The following is a 16,789-nucleotide window of genomic DNA, read 5'->3' as shown; positions in this document are numbered from 1 at the left end:
GTGGGAAAAGCCCACCTATCACCTCTGGACTCCAGATATTGACTTACGGGGGCCGCATGGGAGCCCCTCTGCCCTCCTAGGCCACACGGAGGAGTTAGATTTTTCAAGCCCAATTTTGTGTGTGTGTGTGTGTGTGTGTGTGTGTGTGTGTGTGTGTGTGTGTGTGTGTGTGTGATGGTTGGTTCTGAAAAGAGATGGGGAATGGGGAGGGGTTTCTTTCCTCCCTCAAGATAACCAGCTGGAGGGTCTAGCTGAAGTGACAGGCCTGGGCCCCATCTCACCAGACCCTCCCTAGGGCCTTCTTGAACCCCTTCATTCATTCATTCATTCATTCATTCAATTCATTCATTCAATAAACATGCATTCATGCTTACCGGGCACGCAGCACTGGGGAAAAAGTGGGTCTAAAATAGGTCATGGGCCCCGGTCCTTCCCCAAGGCCTCTCCAGGGTCTTCCTGGAGGATGGGAGGGGGAGGGCCGGGGGTGTCCAGCACAAAGCCTTTGAAGTGGCACCCCCAGTCCCCAACACCTGACCGGAAGGCTGTCAAAGCCACCCCAATTCAGACGCTGGGCCCATGATGGGAACCAAGGGCTGGGGATACATTGCTGGACACCCCCACCCGGGATGCCATCGGAGGGAGAATCCGGTGGGAGGGAGGCAGACAGGCCTGAGGCCGCCCACGCCTCCCTCCTCCTCCCTGTCCACCCCAGAATTTGGGCTCTGCCCAGATGGACACGTCCAAGCTCATTGTCTTGGGCCTGAGACCCCAACACATTGCTAAGAGGCTCGGCCAGTTTCAACTTGAGCCCAAGGTGGAGGCGGGGGAGGGGGAGGGCAGAGAAATGGAGGAGAGAATGCTGATCCACGCGGAGGTGGTGGGGCCAGGGGGTGGGCAGCGACGGGAGCCTCTCCGCCACCCGAGGCAGGCGAGGCGGGCGCGTTCCCCCGAGCCGGGCGCCCCCAACCCGTCTTCCTTTGTAGTTACCGATTAGCCTGGGGTCCTGGGCATCCGTGTCCCCCGCGGCCGGACCTGCCCCGCCGGCCTGGCTTTGTGAAAATAACCAAAGCAATGGAGTCCGCAGGTGCAAACTTCCCCGACGGGGCCTGGGGAGGCTGAATGAATGGGGGTGGGGGGGCAGGGAGGGGTGCCGGCGTTCCCGAGGCTCCCCTGGCAAACGGGCAGGAAAGAGTGGGGTGAGGGAGGGAGGAAGGGGTGGGGGTCTGGGGGATGGAAGGGTGAGGGAGGGAGGGAGGGAGAGAGAGGGTGCTGTGGGGGGAAGGATGAGAGGTCGAGGGAGATGGGAGAGAAGAGAAAAGGAGAGAGAGAGGGAGAGAGAGAGGGAGAGAGAGAGGAGATGCCGGAAGGTGGGGAGGGAGGGAGAGGGGGCGGAGGAGGGGAGGGGGCCCGCTCGGATCTGTCAGCTGCACCCCCAGAGAGGGGAGGAGGGGTGGGTGGGAGGGAGGGGGTAAGAACCGATGCTCCGGCAGAGGCAGGCAGAGGAGGGAGGTGAGCAGAGGAGGGATGGTGATGGGGGAGAGAAGATGCCGGAAGGTGGGGTGGGAGGCGGAGGGAGGGGGAGAGGGGGGGAGGGGGCCGGGCGCCCACCTTTGTGCATCCCCGTGTAGGGGTCTTTGAGCACCGTGAGCTCGTAGATGCGGCCGAACTGCTCGAAGAGCGGCTTGAGGTCCTTCTCGTCCAGGTGCCGCGGGATCTGGCCCACGAAGAGTTTGATGGCGTCCAGGTCCTTCATGCCGTCGGGCTGCCCCCCGGGGGGCTCGGGCCCGCTGCTGCCCACGGGCGAGGGCCGCGGCTGCAGGAGCTGCTGCTGCTGCCGGCGCGCCTCGCTCTCCGTCAGGCGGGCCATGGCGGGCGCGGGACCGAGCCGGCGGCGGCGGCGGGCGGCGGGCGGACTCGCAGCTGGAGCGGCGGCCGCGCCTCCCGCCTCCCTCCCGGGCCCCCGCGCCCTCCTCCCGCCCGCGCCCGCCCCGGCATCGGGACCACAAAGGCGGCTCCGCAGCGGCCCCTGGCGGCCGCGCCGCGCGGGGCAGCCGGCGCCTCCCCGCATCCCCGGGCCGCGGGGGGAAACTGAGGCCGGAAGGCCCCGGGCCCCGCCTACGGGTGGGCGGGGGCGGAGCTGCGGGCGGGACGGGCCTTAGCCGGCTTCCCAGGGGGCCCCGCCGGCTCCAGCGGAGGGCATCGGCCGGAAGAATGTCAAAAGTTGCTGGGGTAAGGTAGGGGGCTTGTCGTTGAAAGCGCCCGTGATCCTTAAAGTAGGTAACTCATCAATAATATTAATAACACTAATAATATGGCTGGGCGCGGTGGCTCACGCCTGTCATCTCAGCACTTTGGGAGGCCGAGGTGGGTGGATCACTTGAGGTCAGGAGTTCGAGACCAGCCTGGCTAACACGGTGAAACCCCGTCTCTACTAAAGAATACAAAAATTAGCTGGGGTCGGTGGCGGGGGGGTGCCTGTAATCCCAGCTACTCGGGAGGCTGAGGCAGGATAATCACTTGAACCCAGGAGGCGGAGGTTGCAGTGAGCCAAGATTGTGCCATTGTACTCCAGCCTGGGCAACAAGAGCGAAACTCCGTCTTGGTTAAAAAAAAAAAAAAAAAAAACTAATAATAACAACACTAATAATAATTAATCAAGAGCAAGACAAAGTGCTCCCACTAATCACGACAGCACAGGAGAAATGGTAAAAGTATCTTCCAGTTCTATAGGGTGCTTACACATAGAAAGTGTCCTTGGCCCTTTAAGTATGTAACTCATCAATAATGTCATCAACAAGGAGGGAGACTGGCTCGCACTGATAATGACAGGATAGGAGAAATACTGAAGTATCTCCCAGCTCTAAAGTGCCCGTGATCCTTTACGTATGAAACTCATCAATAATATTAATAATAATAATAATAATAATACATGCTGGCCGTGGTGGCTCACACCTGTAATCCCAGCACTTTGAGAAGCAGAGTCAGGAGGACCACTTGAGCCCAGGAGTTGGAGACCAGCCTGGGCAACATAGTGAGACGCCATTGCTGTAAAAAAGAAGAAAACAGGCCGGGCACGATGGCTCACACCTGTAATCCCAGCACTTTGGGAGGCTGAGGCAGGTGGATCACATGCGATCAGGAGTTCAAGACCAGCCTGATCAACATGGAGAAAACCCTGTCTCTACTAAAAGCACAAAAATTAGCCAGGCATGGTTGTGCATGCCTGTAATCCCAGCTACTCAGGAGGCTGAGGCAGGAAAATCGCTTGAACCCGGGAGGCGGAGATTGCAGTGAGCCGAGATTGCGCCATTGCACTCCAGCCTGGGCAACAAGAGTGAAACTCTGTTTGAGAAAAAAAAAAAAAATCAGCCAGGAGTGGTTGGTGTGCACCGTTGGTCCCAGCTACTCGGAGGCTGCGGTGGGAGCATCGGTTGATCCCCAGGATATTAAAGCTGCAGTGAACCAGGATCGCACCACTGCCTCTGGTCTAGGCGACAGAATGAAATCTTGTCTCAAAAAAAAAAAAAAAAAAACCACTTCCCAAAGATGTCCCATAATTAAAGCCCAAGTCCTCCTTGAGGCCCACAAGGCTCTGCGTGTCCTGTTCTGCCTTGTCCCCACCTTCCCCTGCTCCCTCTCTCCCCCTCCTCACTGCTGCAGCTACACAGGCCTCCTCGCTGTTCCTCTCACTTGTCAGGTGCGGTCCTGCCTCAGGGCCTTTGCACGGGCTGTACCCTTGGTCTGGGATGCCCTCTCCCCAGATGATGTGTGGCTCATTCCTTAATTCCCCATCACTTTCCCCATCTACCTTATCTAAAACCGCTCAGTCACCATTATCTCCTTTCTCAGCCTTCTTTTTCCCTCCACAGAGTTACATCCATTTAAAATTTTATTTTCATTTTTATTTTTATTTTTTTCGAGATGGAGTCTCTCTCTGTCGCCCAGGCTGAAGTGCAATGGTGTGATCTTGGCTCACTGCAACCTCCACCTACCAGGTTCAAGTGATTCTCCTGCCTCAGCCACCTGAGTAGCTGGGATTACAGGTGCACCCCACCACACCCAAATAGTGTAAAATTTTATTAACATACTTATTTATTTATTTTATTATTGAGACAGAGTCTCGCTGTGTCACCCAGGCTGGAGTGCAGTGGCATTATCTCGGCTCACTGCAACCTCTGCCTCCCGGGTTCAAGCAATTCTCCTGTCTCAGTCTCCAGTGTAGCTGGGATTACAGGCATGTGCCACCACACCTGGCTAATTTTTGTATTTTTAGTAGAGATGGGTTTCACCATGTTGGCCAGGCTGGTGTCGAACTCCTGACCTTAGGTGATCTGCCCACCTCAGCCTCCCAAAGTGCTGGGATTACAGGCATGAGCTACTGCACCCAGCCTAAAATTTAATTTTTAATTCTTATTTTATTTATTTTTTGAGACAGGCTCTTGCTCTGTCGCCCAGGCTGGAGTGCAGTGGTGCAATCTCAGCTCACTGCAACTTCCACCTCCTGGGTTCAAGTGATTCTCATGCCTCAGCCTCCTGAGTAGCTGGGATTACAGGCTCCCACCACCACACCTGGCTAATTTACAATTTTATTTATTTATTTATTTATAAGGCAGGGTATCGCTCTGTCACCCAGGCTGGAGTGCAGTGGCATGATCATAGCTTGCTGCAGCCTTGACCTCTTGGCCTCAAGCGATCCTCCTGCCTCAGCCTCCGGAGTAGTAGCTGGGACCACAGATGTCCATGCCACCATGCCTGGCTAATTTTTAAATTTTTTGTAGAAATGGAGTCTTGCTATGTTGTCCAGGTTGTACTCAAACTTCTGGGCTCAAGCGATCCTCCCGCCTCAGCCTCTCAAAGTGCTGGGATGACAAGTGTGAGCCACCACGCCTGGCTTTAGAGGACATTTTGTGCTCCATCCAGCCAATGGAACACGACTCAGCCATGAAAAAAAAAAATGAGGCTCTGACCCAAGCCATACCTTGAGCACATCATGCTTGGTGAAAGATGTCAAACACAGAAGACCACACAGCGTGTGACGCCATTTGTATGAAATGTCCACCCGCGTTAGAGGGGGAACTGAGGCCCAGAGAGCTCCAGTGGCTGGTGCAAGACCACACGGTAAGAGAGCTGGGATGTAAACCCGGGAAGCCAGACTCTGGAGCACACACACTTCCCACCATCCCATACCATCTCCCCACGCATCAGGCAGCTGAGCCCCAGTTTCCTTATTTGCCAAGCAGGACTAAAGAGAGAGGAGAGGGACCGGGCACGGTGACTCACACCTGTAATCCCAGCACTTGGGGAGGCCAAGGCTGGCAGATGATCTGAGGTCAGGAGTTCGAGACCATCCTGGCCAGCGTGGCAAAACCCCATCTCTACTAAAAATACACAATTAGCCAGGCGTGGTGGCATGCACCTGTAATCCCAGCTACTTGGGAGGCTGAGGCAGAATCGCCTGAACCTGGGAGGCGGAGGTTGCAGTGAGCCGAGATCGCACCACTGCACGCTAGCCTGAACGACCAAGTGAGACGCCATCTCAAAAAAAAAAAAGAAAAAGAAAAAGAGGATATGGTGAAGGCCCTGGTCTGGTGTGGACTCATGAGCTAAAATGTGGGCTTAGCAGAGTGTCTGGGAGCTTAGCTCAGTGAATGGCTATTTATCATTGCTGTTACTGGCAGCCTCCTGGCCACCCCCCGATGGAACAGAACATCAGGACTGGGTGACGAGCAGAGCTGGGCAAGGGGTCAGGGGTCCTCCCACAACATCCTGCCACTCGGCCCAGCACAGACGCAGGTGCTTAGACTCAGCTGAGGCTTGGCCGGGCACAGCGTGGCACTGGGGCTGGTGGAGTCGGCCAGGAGACATAGGCTTCGTCTCCATGGAGACTCAAGCAGGATGCTCAGAGCCCCATGAGCCTCTGGTGTTCTGGGAGAGTCCTTAATAAGAATTTTAAAAATCACGCCTGGCTGGGCGCAGTGGCTCACGCCTGTAATCCCAGCACTTTGGGAAGCCAAGGCAGGTGGATCACTTGAGGTCAGGAGTTCGAGACCAGCCTGGCCAACATGGTGAAACCCCGTCTCTAAAATTTGGCCGGGTGCGGTGGCTCATACCTATAATCCTAGCACCTTGGTAGGCCGAGGCAGGCACATCATGAGGGCAAGAGATTGAGACCATCTTGGCCAACATGGCAAAACCCCATCCCTACTGAAAATACAAAAAGTTGGGCGTGGTGGTGTGTGCCAGTAGTCCCAGCTACTCAGGAGGCTGAGGCAGGAGAATTGCTTGAACCCGGGAGGCAGAGTTTGCAGTGAGCCGAGATTGTGCCACTGCACTCCAGCCTGGGCAACAGAGCGAGACTCCGTCTCAAAAAAAAGAAAAATCATGCCTGTAATCCCAGCACTTTGGGAGGCCAAGCTGGGAGGACTGCTTGAGCCCAGGAGTTCCACACTAGCCTGAGCTGTAACATAGCAAGACTCCATCTCTACAAAAAATACAAAAATTAGCCGGGTGTGGTGGCAGGCACCTGTGGTTCCAGCTACTTGGGAGGCTGAGGTGGGAGGATCGCTTCAGCCCAGGGAGGTCCAGGCTACAGTAAGCCCAAGACTGTACCATCGCACTCCACCCTGGGCAACAAGAGCAAAACTCTGTCTCAAAAGAAAACAAAATCAAAAGAGAAACTCACAAACTCCTATGAGCCAAAGATGCACTTTTTTCAGCCTCTTCCCCCTCTTTCTTCCACCCAAAACAAGAGCCCAATCGAATTCGGGTCTGACTTCTGAGCACTTAAATCCAGCATTCTGCCTCCTGAATTTCATCCCTGGCACAGCTAAGGGGGTGGGTGAGCACGGAGAATAGCGAGGCTGTGAGCCTGGGTACATCTGGATACCACAGGCCGGTCTCCCTGACTTGTTAGCGGATGCAGTCTGGTGGGCATCGGTCACTGCAGGATGCCCGTGCCATGGATGTTACTGAGGAAGTAAAGCGCGTCGGAGTGGCAGGGCGCGGTGACTCACACCTGTAATCCCAGCACTTTGGGAGGCCGAGGCAGGCAGATCACCGGAGGTCGGGAGTTTGAGATGAGCCTGGCCAACGTGGTAAAACCCTGTCTCCACTAAAAATACAAAAATTAGCTGGGCGTGGTGGCGGGTGCCTGTGATCCCAGCTACTCAGGGGGCTGAGGCAGGAGAATCACTTGAACTAGGAGGCGGAGCTTGCAGTGAGCTGAGATGGAGCCACTGCACTCCAGCCTGGGCCACAGAGCGAGACTCCGTCTCAAAACAAAAAACAAACAAACAAAAAAGGAATCTGCAAGCCTTTTGTTCTTCTTCCTCCTCCTTGGCCTCCTTAGGTTTTTCTTTCTTTTTTTTTTTTTTTTGAGACGGAGTCTCGCTCTGTTGCCCAGGCTGGAGTGCAGTGGCGTGATCTTGGCTCACTGCAAGCTCCGCCTCCCAGGTTCATGCCATTCTCCTGCCTCAGCCTCCCGAGTAGCTGGGACTACAGGCGCCCACCACCACGCCCGGCTAATTTTTTGTATTTTTAGTAGAGACGGGGTTTCACCGTGTCAGCCAGGATGGTCTCGATCTCCTGACCTCGTGATCCACCCGCCTCGGCCTCCCAAAGTGCTGGGACTACAGGCGTGAGCCACCGCGCCCGGTCTTTCTTTCTTCTTCTTTTGAATTTTTCTCGTCTTCCCACGACGACCGTGAATCACTTTGGAATCGAGAAAGTCTAAAACTTGAAAACAGGAAGGGAAGCAGAGCCGATTTAGCAGTCACGGCTGTCAGATGGAGGATTTGGGTATCGAAGCCAACACAGCTTATTCTTTTCTCTTCGGTGCTCAAAGGAATTCAGAGCTTCTCAAAGCCAACTGGGCTCACCGGCTGCCTGGTCTCAAACCCACGCCATGCGGCGTCACGGCGTCTCTGCCTTGCCGGCCAGCACACGGACCCCCTCCCAGGCCCCCATGCCCGTCCAGCTCAGGGTGACACTGACTGTTCATCTGCCACGTACCAGGCACGGTGTCCTCCATGCACACAGCAGGACCTGTCATCCCCATTTTTCAGAGGGGCAAGTCGAGGCACCCAGAACTTCACAGGATGCAGCTCATGTTTTCCACCTTCACGGATTTTGCCAGAGCTGTGGGCTCCAGGGGCTATTTATCTATTTATTTTTGAGACGGAGTCTCGCTGTGTCACTCAGGCTGGAGTGCAGCAGTGCGATCTCGGCTCACTGCAACCTCCGCCTCCTGGATTCAAGCGATTCTCCCGCTTCAGCCTCCTCAGTAGTTGGGACAACAGGCGTGCGTCACCGTGACTGGCTAATTTTTGTATTTTTAGTAGAGACGAGGTTTCACCGACATTGGCCAGGCTGATCTCAAACTCCTGACCTCAGATAATCACCCACTTCAGCCTCCCAAAGTAATGGGATAACAGGCGTAAGCCACCACGCCTGGCTTATTTTTTTTTTCTTTTAAAACAGTGATAAAATACACATAACAAAATAATACACTTAACCATTTTGTATTTTATTCTTTTGAGACAAGGTCTCGCTTTGCCACCCAGGCTGGAGTGCAGTGGTTCAATCATAGCTCACTGAAATCTCAACTTCCCGGGCTCAAGTGATCCTCCCACCTCAGCCTCCCGAGTAGCTGGGACACAGGCTCGAGCCACAATGCCAGCTAATTCTTTTATTTTTTGTAGAGATGGGGTCTTGGTATGTTGCCTAGGCTGGTTTTGAACTCCTGAACTCAAGCAGTCTGCCTGCCTCAGCCTCCCAAAGTGCTGGGATTACAAGGATAAGCCACTGCACCTGGTTCGTTTTTTCTTTTCTTTTTTTTTTTTTTTTTGAGACAGTCTCGCTCTGTCACCCAGGTGGAGTGCAGTGGCGTGATCTCAGCTCACCGCAACCTCCACCTCCCAGGTTCAAGCAATTCTTGCCTCAGCCTCCCAAGTAGCTGGGATTACAGGTGCCCGCCACCATGCCTGGCTAATTTTTGTGTTCTTAGTAGAGACGGGGTTTCGCCATGTCGGCCAGGCTGGTCTCGAACTCCTGACCTCAGGTGATCCACCCGTCTTGGCCTCCCGAAGTGCTGGGATTACAGGTGTGAGTCACCGTGCCCAGCGTGACCTACTTCTAAGCGCACAGTCAGCAGCGTTAAAAACACATTCACATGGCTGTGCAACCATCACCTCCACCCTCTCCAGAACTTTATTTTCCCAAACTGAAACTCTTCTGAGTCTATGAAACACTCACTCCCCATCTCCCTCCCCAGCCCCTGGCAACCCCATCCTACTTTCTGTCTCTGTGAATCTGATGACTCCAGGGACTTCCTAGGAGTGGAATCACACAGCATTTGTCCCTCTGTGTCTGGCTTCTCTCACTGAGCCTGAGGTCCTCAAGATGCCTCCGCACTGTAGCCTGCGTCAGGATTCCCTTCCTTTTCATGGCTGAGTAATATTCCACTGTGCGGATGGACCACAGTGTGTTGATCCATTCTTCTGTCCACCACCCCTTGGGTTGTTTCCACCTTTGGGGTTATTGTGAATTGTGCTGCTGTGAACATGGGTGTACAAATATCTCTTTGAGTCCCTGCTCACGGTGACACTGTTCACGGTGTCTGCCATACACACAGCAGGAACTCTCATCCCCATTTCTCTAAGGGGCAAGTCAAGGCACCTGGAATTTTGCAGGATGCAGCTCATGCCTTCCGTTTTGCTGGGAATATACCCAGGAGTGGGAATGCTGGCTCTTATGGCAATTCTATTTTTAAATTTCTTTTTTTTTTTTTTGAGATAGAGACTTGCTCTGTCACCCAGGCTGGAGTATAGTGTCACGATCTTGGCTCACTGCAACCTCCACCTCCTGGGTTCAAGTGATTTTCCTGCCTCAGCCTCTAGAGTAACTGGAATTATAGGTGCATACTACCACACCTGGCTAATTTTTTTTTTTTTTTTTTTTTTTTTTTTTTGTAGAGAGACGGAGTCTCACTCTGTCACCCAGCCTGGAGTGCAGTTGCGGCGATCTTGGCTCACTGCAAGCTCTGCTTCCCGAGTTCACGCCATTCTCCTGCCTCAGCCTCCCGAGTAGCTGGGACTACAGGCACCCGCCACCATGCTGGGCTAATTTTTTGTATTTTTAGTAGAGACGGGGTTTCACTGTGTTAGCCAGGATGGTCTCAATCTCCTGACCTCGTGATCCGCTCGCCTCAGCCTCCCAAAGCGCTGGGATTACAGATGTGAGCCACCGCGCCCGGCCACACCAGGCTAATTTTTGTATTTTTAGTAGAGATGGGGTGTCACCATGTTGGTCAGGCTGGTCTTGAACTCCTGACCTCAAGTGATTCACCTGCCTCGGCCTCCCAAAGTGCTGGGAAAACACGCTTTTTTTTTTTTTTAATGGTAGCCATCCTAATGGGTGTGAGGGGCACCAGTACTATTTGATGTTTTCCTTGATATCAATCAGCTCTTTTAAAAATGCTTAATTTGCGGCCGGGTGCGGTGGCTCACGCCTGTAATCCCAGCACTTTGGGAGGCCGAGGCGGGCGGATCACGAGGTCAGGAGATGGAGACCATCCTGGCTAACACGGTGAAACCCCATCTCTACTAAAAGTACAAAAAATTAGCCAGGCATGGTGGCGGGCACCTGTAGTACCAGCTACTCGTGAGGCTGAGGCAGGAGAATGGCGTGAACCTGGGAGGCGGAGCTTGCAGTGAGCCGAGATCGTGCCAGTGCACTCCAACCTGGGCGACAGAGCCAGACTCTGTCTCAGAAAAAAAAAAAAAATGCTTAATTTGACCAGGTGGCTGGCGTGGTGGCTCACGCCTGTAATCCCACTACTTTGGGAGACCAAGGCAGGAGAATCGCTTGAGCCCACGAGTTCCAGACCAGCCTGGGCAACAAAGAGAAACCCTATTTCTACAAAATTACAAAAATACAAAAATAAGCTGGGCGCGGTGGCACATGCCAGCAGTCCCAGCTACTTGGGAGGCCGAGGTGGGAGGGTCGCTTGAGCCTGGGAGGTCTAGGTTGCAGTGAGCCATGATTGCGCCACTATACACCGGCCTGGGTGACAGAAACACCTTACTGTCTCTTAAAGGAAAATTTATACCACTGGCTAAAAAAAAAAAAAAAAATTAGCCAAGCATGGTGGCGGGCACCTACAAATTCGAGCTACTTGGGAGGTTGAGGCAGGAGAATCACTTGAACCCAGGAGGCGGTGGCTGCAGTGAGCCAAGATCACGCCACTGCATTCCAGCCTGCGTGACAGGGCGAGACTGTCTCAAAAGAAAAAGAAAGTATTAAATGTCTAGCGTGGAATCAGGGAGGCTGGGCGGTCTCCAGGCTCTTCCAGTGTCTTCTCCTCAGCCCAGGAGGCAGGCCGGCTCCCTGGCTACTCGCTCCCGCTGGGGCTCATCCTCACCTGCTCTGTGGCCTCAGGTAAGTGCCGTCCATCTCTGGACACTGGTTATCCCAGTGACCTAAACCTGGGCCCTTTTTGCCCACTCCACTCAGTACGTGGCTAATGGCGTGGCCCTCAGATTCGTCCAATCCACGTCTGAATCCCTTGTGCTCGGCCTCCATGTTACCATCTGTAGCATGAGCATTTTAAAGCAATTACCCAAGTCTGCGCGTGGTGGCTCACACCTGTAATCCCAGCACTTTGGGAGGCCGAAGCAGGTGGATCACCTGAGGTCAGGAGTTTGAGACCAGCCCGGCCAACATGGCGAAACCCCATCTCTACTAAAAATAACAAAAATTGGCCAGGTTCAGTGGCTCACGCCTGTAATCCCAGCACGTTGGGAGGCCAAGGCAGGTGGATCACGGGGTCAGGAGTTCAAGACCAGCCTGACCAACACGGTGAAACCCTGTCTCTACTACAAATACAAAAATTAGCTGGGTGTGGTGGCACGCACCTGTAATCCCAGCTACTCAAGAGGCTGAGGCCGGAGAATCACTTGAACCCAGGAGGCAGAGGTTGCAGTGAGCCGAGATTGTGCCACTGCACGCCAGCCTGGGGGACACAGCGAGACTCCATCTCAATAAATAAACAAATAAATAAAAGTAAAAAAATTAGCCAGGCATGGTGGCGGGTGCCTGTAATCCCAGCTACTCGGGAGGCTGAGGCAGGAAAAACACTTGAACCTGGGAGGTGGAGGTTGCAGTGAGCTGAGATCGTGCCACTGCACTCCAGCCTGGGCAGCAAAAGCGAAACTCCGTCTCAAAAAAAAAAGCAAAAAAAAAAAGCATCTACCCAGGGGCCCAGGCGCGGTGGCTCACACCTGTATTCCCACAGCTTTGAGAGGCTGAGGCGGGAGGATCGCTTGAGGCCAGGAGATAGAGGCCAGCCTGTGCAAATAGCAAGACTCCGTCTCTACAAAAAATATAAAAAATGAGAAAGATGCATAGAGTGGTCAGCGCCTCTGGAGAGAAACTGTGCTGGTTTCAAGGGACATTAGCTGATGTTTTATCAACTTAAAAGGCCTCCAGGAAGAGATCATGGCCCCTGGACCTGGCCTCTTTGGGGTACTGGGAGGGAGTACAACACCCTTGCTGGGGGGACATCTTTGTCTTCCTCGTTCACTGCTGCCCAGGGTTGACCAGGGCTAAGGTGAGGCCTGAGGGCACCGAGGGAGCCCCGGAAAGAGGCCTCACATGTGCCCAACACGGGCAGCTCCATGTCATTTCATTTTCTTTCTTTTTTTTTTTTTTTTTGAGACAGAGTCACGCTCTGTCGCCCAGGCTGGGGTGCAACGGCACGATCTAAGCTCACTGCAACCTCCGCCTCCTGGGTTCACAGGATTCTCCTGCCTCAGCCTCCCGAGTAGCTGGGACTACAGGTGCGTGCTACCACGCCCGGCTAATTTTTGTATTTTTAGTAGAGACAGGGCTTCACCATGTTGGCCAGGCTGGTCTCCATCTCTTGACCTTGTGATCCGCCTGCCTTGGCTTCCCAAAGTGCTGGGATTACAGGTGTGAGCCCCAGCGCCCGGCCTCGTTTCATTTTCATAACTGTCCTCTGGCTGCCGGTGACCTTTCCAGATTCAGTGAAGGTCAGACACCATTTCTGCTCTCCTTACCCTCCCTTTCCCCCAGGAGGCCCTGCATGGCCTGAAACCTCCCTGCTTCCTCCCTCTCCCTCCTCCCTCTCCCCTTCCTTTCTCCCCCTCCTCCCTCTCTCTCCTGCCTCACTCTCTCCCCCAGCTCACTCTGCTCCAGCCACATGGGCCTCCTCACTGTTCCTCCAACACACCAGGCGCAATCCTGCCCCAGGGCCTTTGCACCGGCTGTGCTCACTGCCTTAACCACTGTCCCCACATTTCCACATGATGTAATAATCCTTGTCATTCCAATTTCACTCAAAAGCCCCCTCCAGGCCGGGCGCGGTGGCTCACGCCCATAAACCCAACACTTTGGGAGGCTGCGACGGGGAATCACCGGAGGTCAGGAGTTTGAGGAGGCAAGCCTGGCCAACATGGTGAAACCCTGTCTCTACTAAAAATAACAAAATTTAGCCAGGTGCCTGTAGTCCCAGTTACTCAGGGGGCTGAGGCATGAGAATTGCTTGAACCCAGGAGAAGGAAGTTGCAGTGAGCCGAGAACACGTCACTGCACTCCAGCCCGGGTGACAGAGTGAAACTCAAACAGGCCGGGCGTGGTGTCACACCTGTAGTCCCAGCACTTCGGGAGGCCGAGGCGGGCAGATCTCCTGAGGTTAGGAGTTCAAGGTCAGCCTGGCCAATATGCCAAAACCTGATTTCTACTAAAAATACAAAATTTGGTGGCATACCCCTCTAGTCCCAGCTACTCAGGGAGGCTGCAGCAGGAGAATCGCTTGGACCCGGGAGACGAAGGTTGCAGTGAGTCAAGATAGGGCCTCTACACTCCAGCCTGGGTGACAGAGCAAGACTGTCTCAAAAAAACAAACAAGCAAACAAACAAAACAAAACCTCAAAGTCCCTCCTCAGGGAGCCTCCAGTGTGGACTCAATTGTAGAACAGCACCCAGCCATTGATCACCATCTGAAGGCAGCCCACCTACTTGACCACTTATTATCCAACTCCCACAGTGGACTGCGAGCCCCATGGCGTCCAGGCCAGCGTCTCTTGCACACGCCTGCATCCCTGAGCCTGGCACGGGACCTGGCAGAGCAGAGTTCAAGTGTTCGCTGAATCGATAGTTGAATGAAACTCATCCGGCCGGGCACAGTGGTTCATGCCTGTATTCCTAGTGCATTCAGAGGCTGAAGTGAGAGGATTGCTTGAGGCCAGGAGTTCAAGACCAGCCTGGGCAACATAGCAAGATCCAATCTCTACAAAAATATTTACAAAATGTAGCCGGGCATGGTGGCATTTGCCTGCAGTCCTAGCTACTTGGGAGGCTGTGGCAGGAGGATCACTTGAGCCCAGGTCAAGGCTGCAGTGAGCTATGATTGCACCACTGCAATCCAGCCTGGGTGACACAGCAAGACCCTATTTTATGTTTTTTTGAGTCAAAGTCTTGCTCTGTCGCCCAGGCTGCAGTGCAGTGGCATGATCTTGGCTCACTGCAACCTCCGCTTCCCAGGTTCAATGGATTCTTCTGCCTTGGCCTCCCGAGTAGCTGGGACTACAGATGTGTACCACCACCCCCGGCTAATTTTTATATTTTTAGCAGAGACGGGTTTTCATCATGTTGGCCAGGCTGGTCTCAAACTCTGACCTCAAGTGATCCTCCTGCCTCTGACTCCCAGAGTGCTGGGATTACAGACGTGAAGCCACCATGCCCGGTGTGAGACCCTGTCTCTTAAAAAAAAAAAAAAGGAAAAATTACCTGTGTATGTTAGCAGGGAAGATGATGGGCTGGCTTTTCCTCTAAAATGGGGTTTGCCCGGGTCCACAATGGGGCCAAAGCCACCTTCTGCCTGCACAGAGGTGGGCAGCCACTGTCCACTCTTAGCCCTGCTAAGCTCCTGGAGAATCACGCAGGACCCCAAGAAGGTCAAACCCCTGGACCCTAGAGCCCCCTGAACTGGTAAAATTTGGTCCAGGGAGGCACAGCCCCTATGCCCCAGGGCCACACAGCACGTGGGGGCCGAGCCTGGGCCGAGCCTGGCCTCTGCTCGCCGCCCAGGGAAGCCCAAGCACCGCCCCCGCCATTCCATCCCCAGTGGCCAGCGGCCCCATGCTCCAGAGTCAGGTGAGCCTCTTTCTTTTCCTGCAACCCTGCCCTGCCTGCCTTTCGCTCTGGGTCCATCCCCTCCCTCCCTCCCCTCCCTCCTGAACAAGCTTCTCCTGCCACATGTTTTGGGGAGGCAGAGACCCCGTGCTGGGTTTGAGGCTCTGTTGCCGATTCCTAGGGGACCCTGGCGGGGGGGTGGGGCCCCTGCCTGTTTCTGAAGTTCCCTGGTCTGAGAAGAGGCAGCTTTGACTGCAGGGATGTGGGTCTTGCTCAGGAAGCCCCCAGCAGTCCAGGTCTTGGTCCAGGCCACACACTGGTTCTGGAAGCATCTCTGTAGCCCCTCCTCTGCACTCCAGGAACACAGAGGTGGAGGGGGAACAGGATGAGCCCATCCTTCTCTGCCTCCACTTGTGCCAGCCCAGTCACCTCTACCTGGTCCTAGGCTAAACCCTCGCCACTCCCGTCTGTCCTCCCTGCAGCAGCCGTCAGAGGGCGCCCGGGAGCACCTGAGTCAGGGCCTGTCGCTCTTCTGCCCACAGCCCTCCATGGCTCCCACCTGCCCTGGGGTCAAAGCCCAAGTCCTCCCCGTGGCCCACCAGGCCCTGCACAATCTGCCCTGTCCCCTCCCCACCCTCACTCCCTCTGCTCGAGCCACACAGCCCTTCCTGCTGTTCCTCCAACACGCCAGGCGCCGTCCTGCACCAGGGCCTTTGCACAGGTGGGCTGTGCCTCTGCTTGCAATCTCCTCCTCCAGGTTTCACCCCGGCTGCCTCATCATTCAGGTCGCAGCTCAGACACCGTCCCTTCCAGCCAGTCTGCAGGACACTGCCTCCCTCGGGGCAGCTTCCTCAGCTGCCCTGGCCTCCCCACACCCCCACCTCTCCCTGCTTCTTCTCACCGGCACATCTCTGCCTCTCCTCCTTCCCCGAGAGCACGGATCTCAGGCCAGGGACACATGGCAGCTCCACCAGCATTTACTGAGCCTGACAGCTGGGCAGGCCAGGAAGGGGGCCTGGGCACCGGGCAGAACCTGGGAGGGTCCCCGGGGCTTCTGACCAGGAGGGACCAACCCTAGTTCTGCACCTGCTGTGTAGGTTCTCAGTAAAGCAAAGCTAGCCGAGTATGGTGCCCTGCTGGGACCTCTCTGAACCTGGGGCTGGGGTTGGAAGCCGACTTCACACAGCCCACTGCCCGCCATCCAGGGTTGCAGAGTCCTCCCAGATTCATGTCCAAAACAACCTCAGCCTTTAGCCTCAATTGGAAATGGGATCTTGGCAGAGGTCATCAGTTAGGGAAACATCTTCCTGGAGCAAGATGGGCACTGATCCAATGTGACGGAGGTCCCTGGAAGACGAGACAAGGCGGGGGCTGGAATGACGCGGCCACAAGCCGAGGATGCTGGGAGCCCTAGAAGCTGGGAGGAGAGGCAGGAAGGACCCGCCCTGGGGGCCCTGCCAACACCCTGACTTTGGACTTGGGGCTTCGGAGACACTAAGGGTGGATTTCTGGTGTTCTGAGCCCCACAGTTGGTGGTGCTTTGTGATGGTGGCCCAGGAAACAGGTCCATCCATCACCTACAAGACCCTGTACACAGGCCCTCCTCTCCCGCACGGCCCAGCAGCCTTGGGCACAG

The 16,789-nt window shown here is 55.0% G+C and overlaps 1 protein-coding gene across 9 annotated transcripts in view; it reads right to left on the bottom strand.

The window, feature by feature from the left end:
- CELF5 (CUGBP Elav-like family member 5) overlaps positions 1-1,944 on the bottom strand; it is a 73,104-nt gene extending 71,160 nt beyond the window's left edge. For 2 of the 9 annotated variants that reach the window (XR_008622161.2, XM_055104174.2), the window contains exon 1: positions 1,609-1,915. Coding sequence is in view for 8 of the 9 variants with exons in the window: in XM_055104174.2 (XP_054960149.1) it covers positions 1,609-1,867 (259 nt within the window). In the remaining variant the exon portion in view is untranslated. Of the gene's footprint in view, positions 1-1,608 lie in introns of all 9 variants that reach the window. The other 7 variants (XM_055104168.3, XM_055104169.3, XM_055104172.2 and 4 more) reach the window with 4 other exon arrangements.
- Positions 1,945-16,789: the final 14,845 nt, after the last annotated feature.

Source organism: Pan paniscus, chromosome 20 (genome assembly GCF_029289425.2).
Source record: "Pan paniscus chromosome 20, NHGRI_mPanPan1-v2.0_pri, whole genome shotgun sequence".
NCBI classification, from domain to species: Eukaryota; Metazoa; Chordata; class Mammalia; order Primates; family Hominidae; genus Pan; species Pan paniscus.
This window is presented reverse-complemented; position numbering and strand designations above follow the sequence as displayed.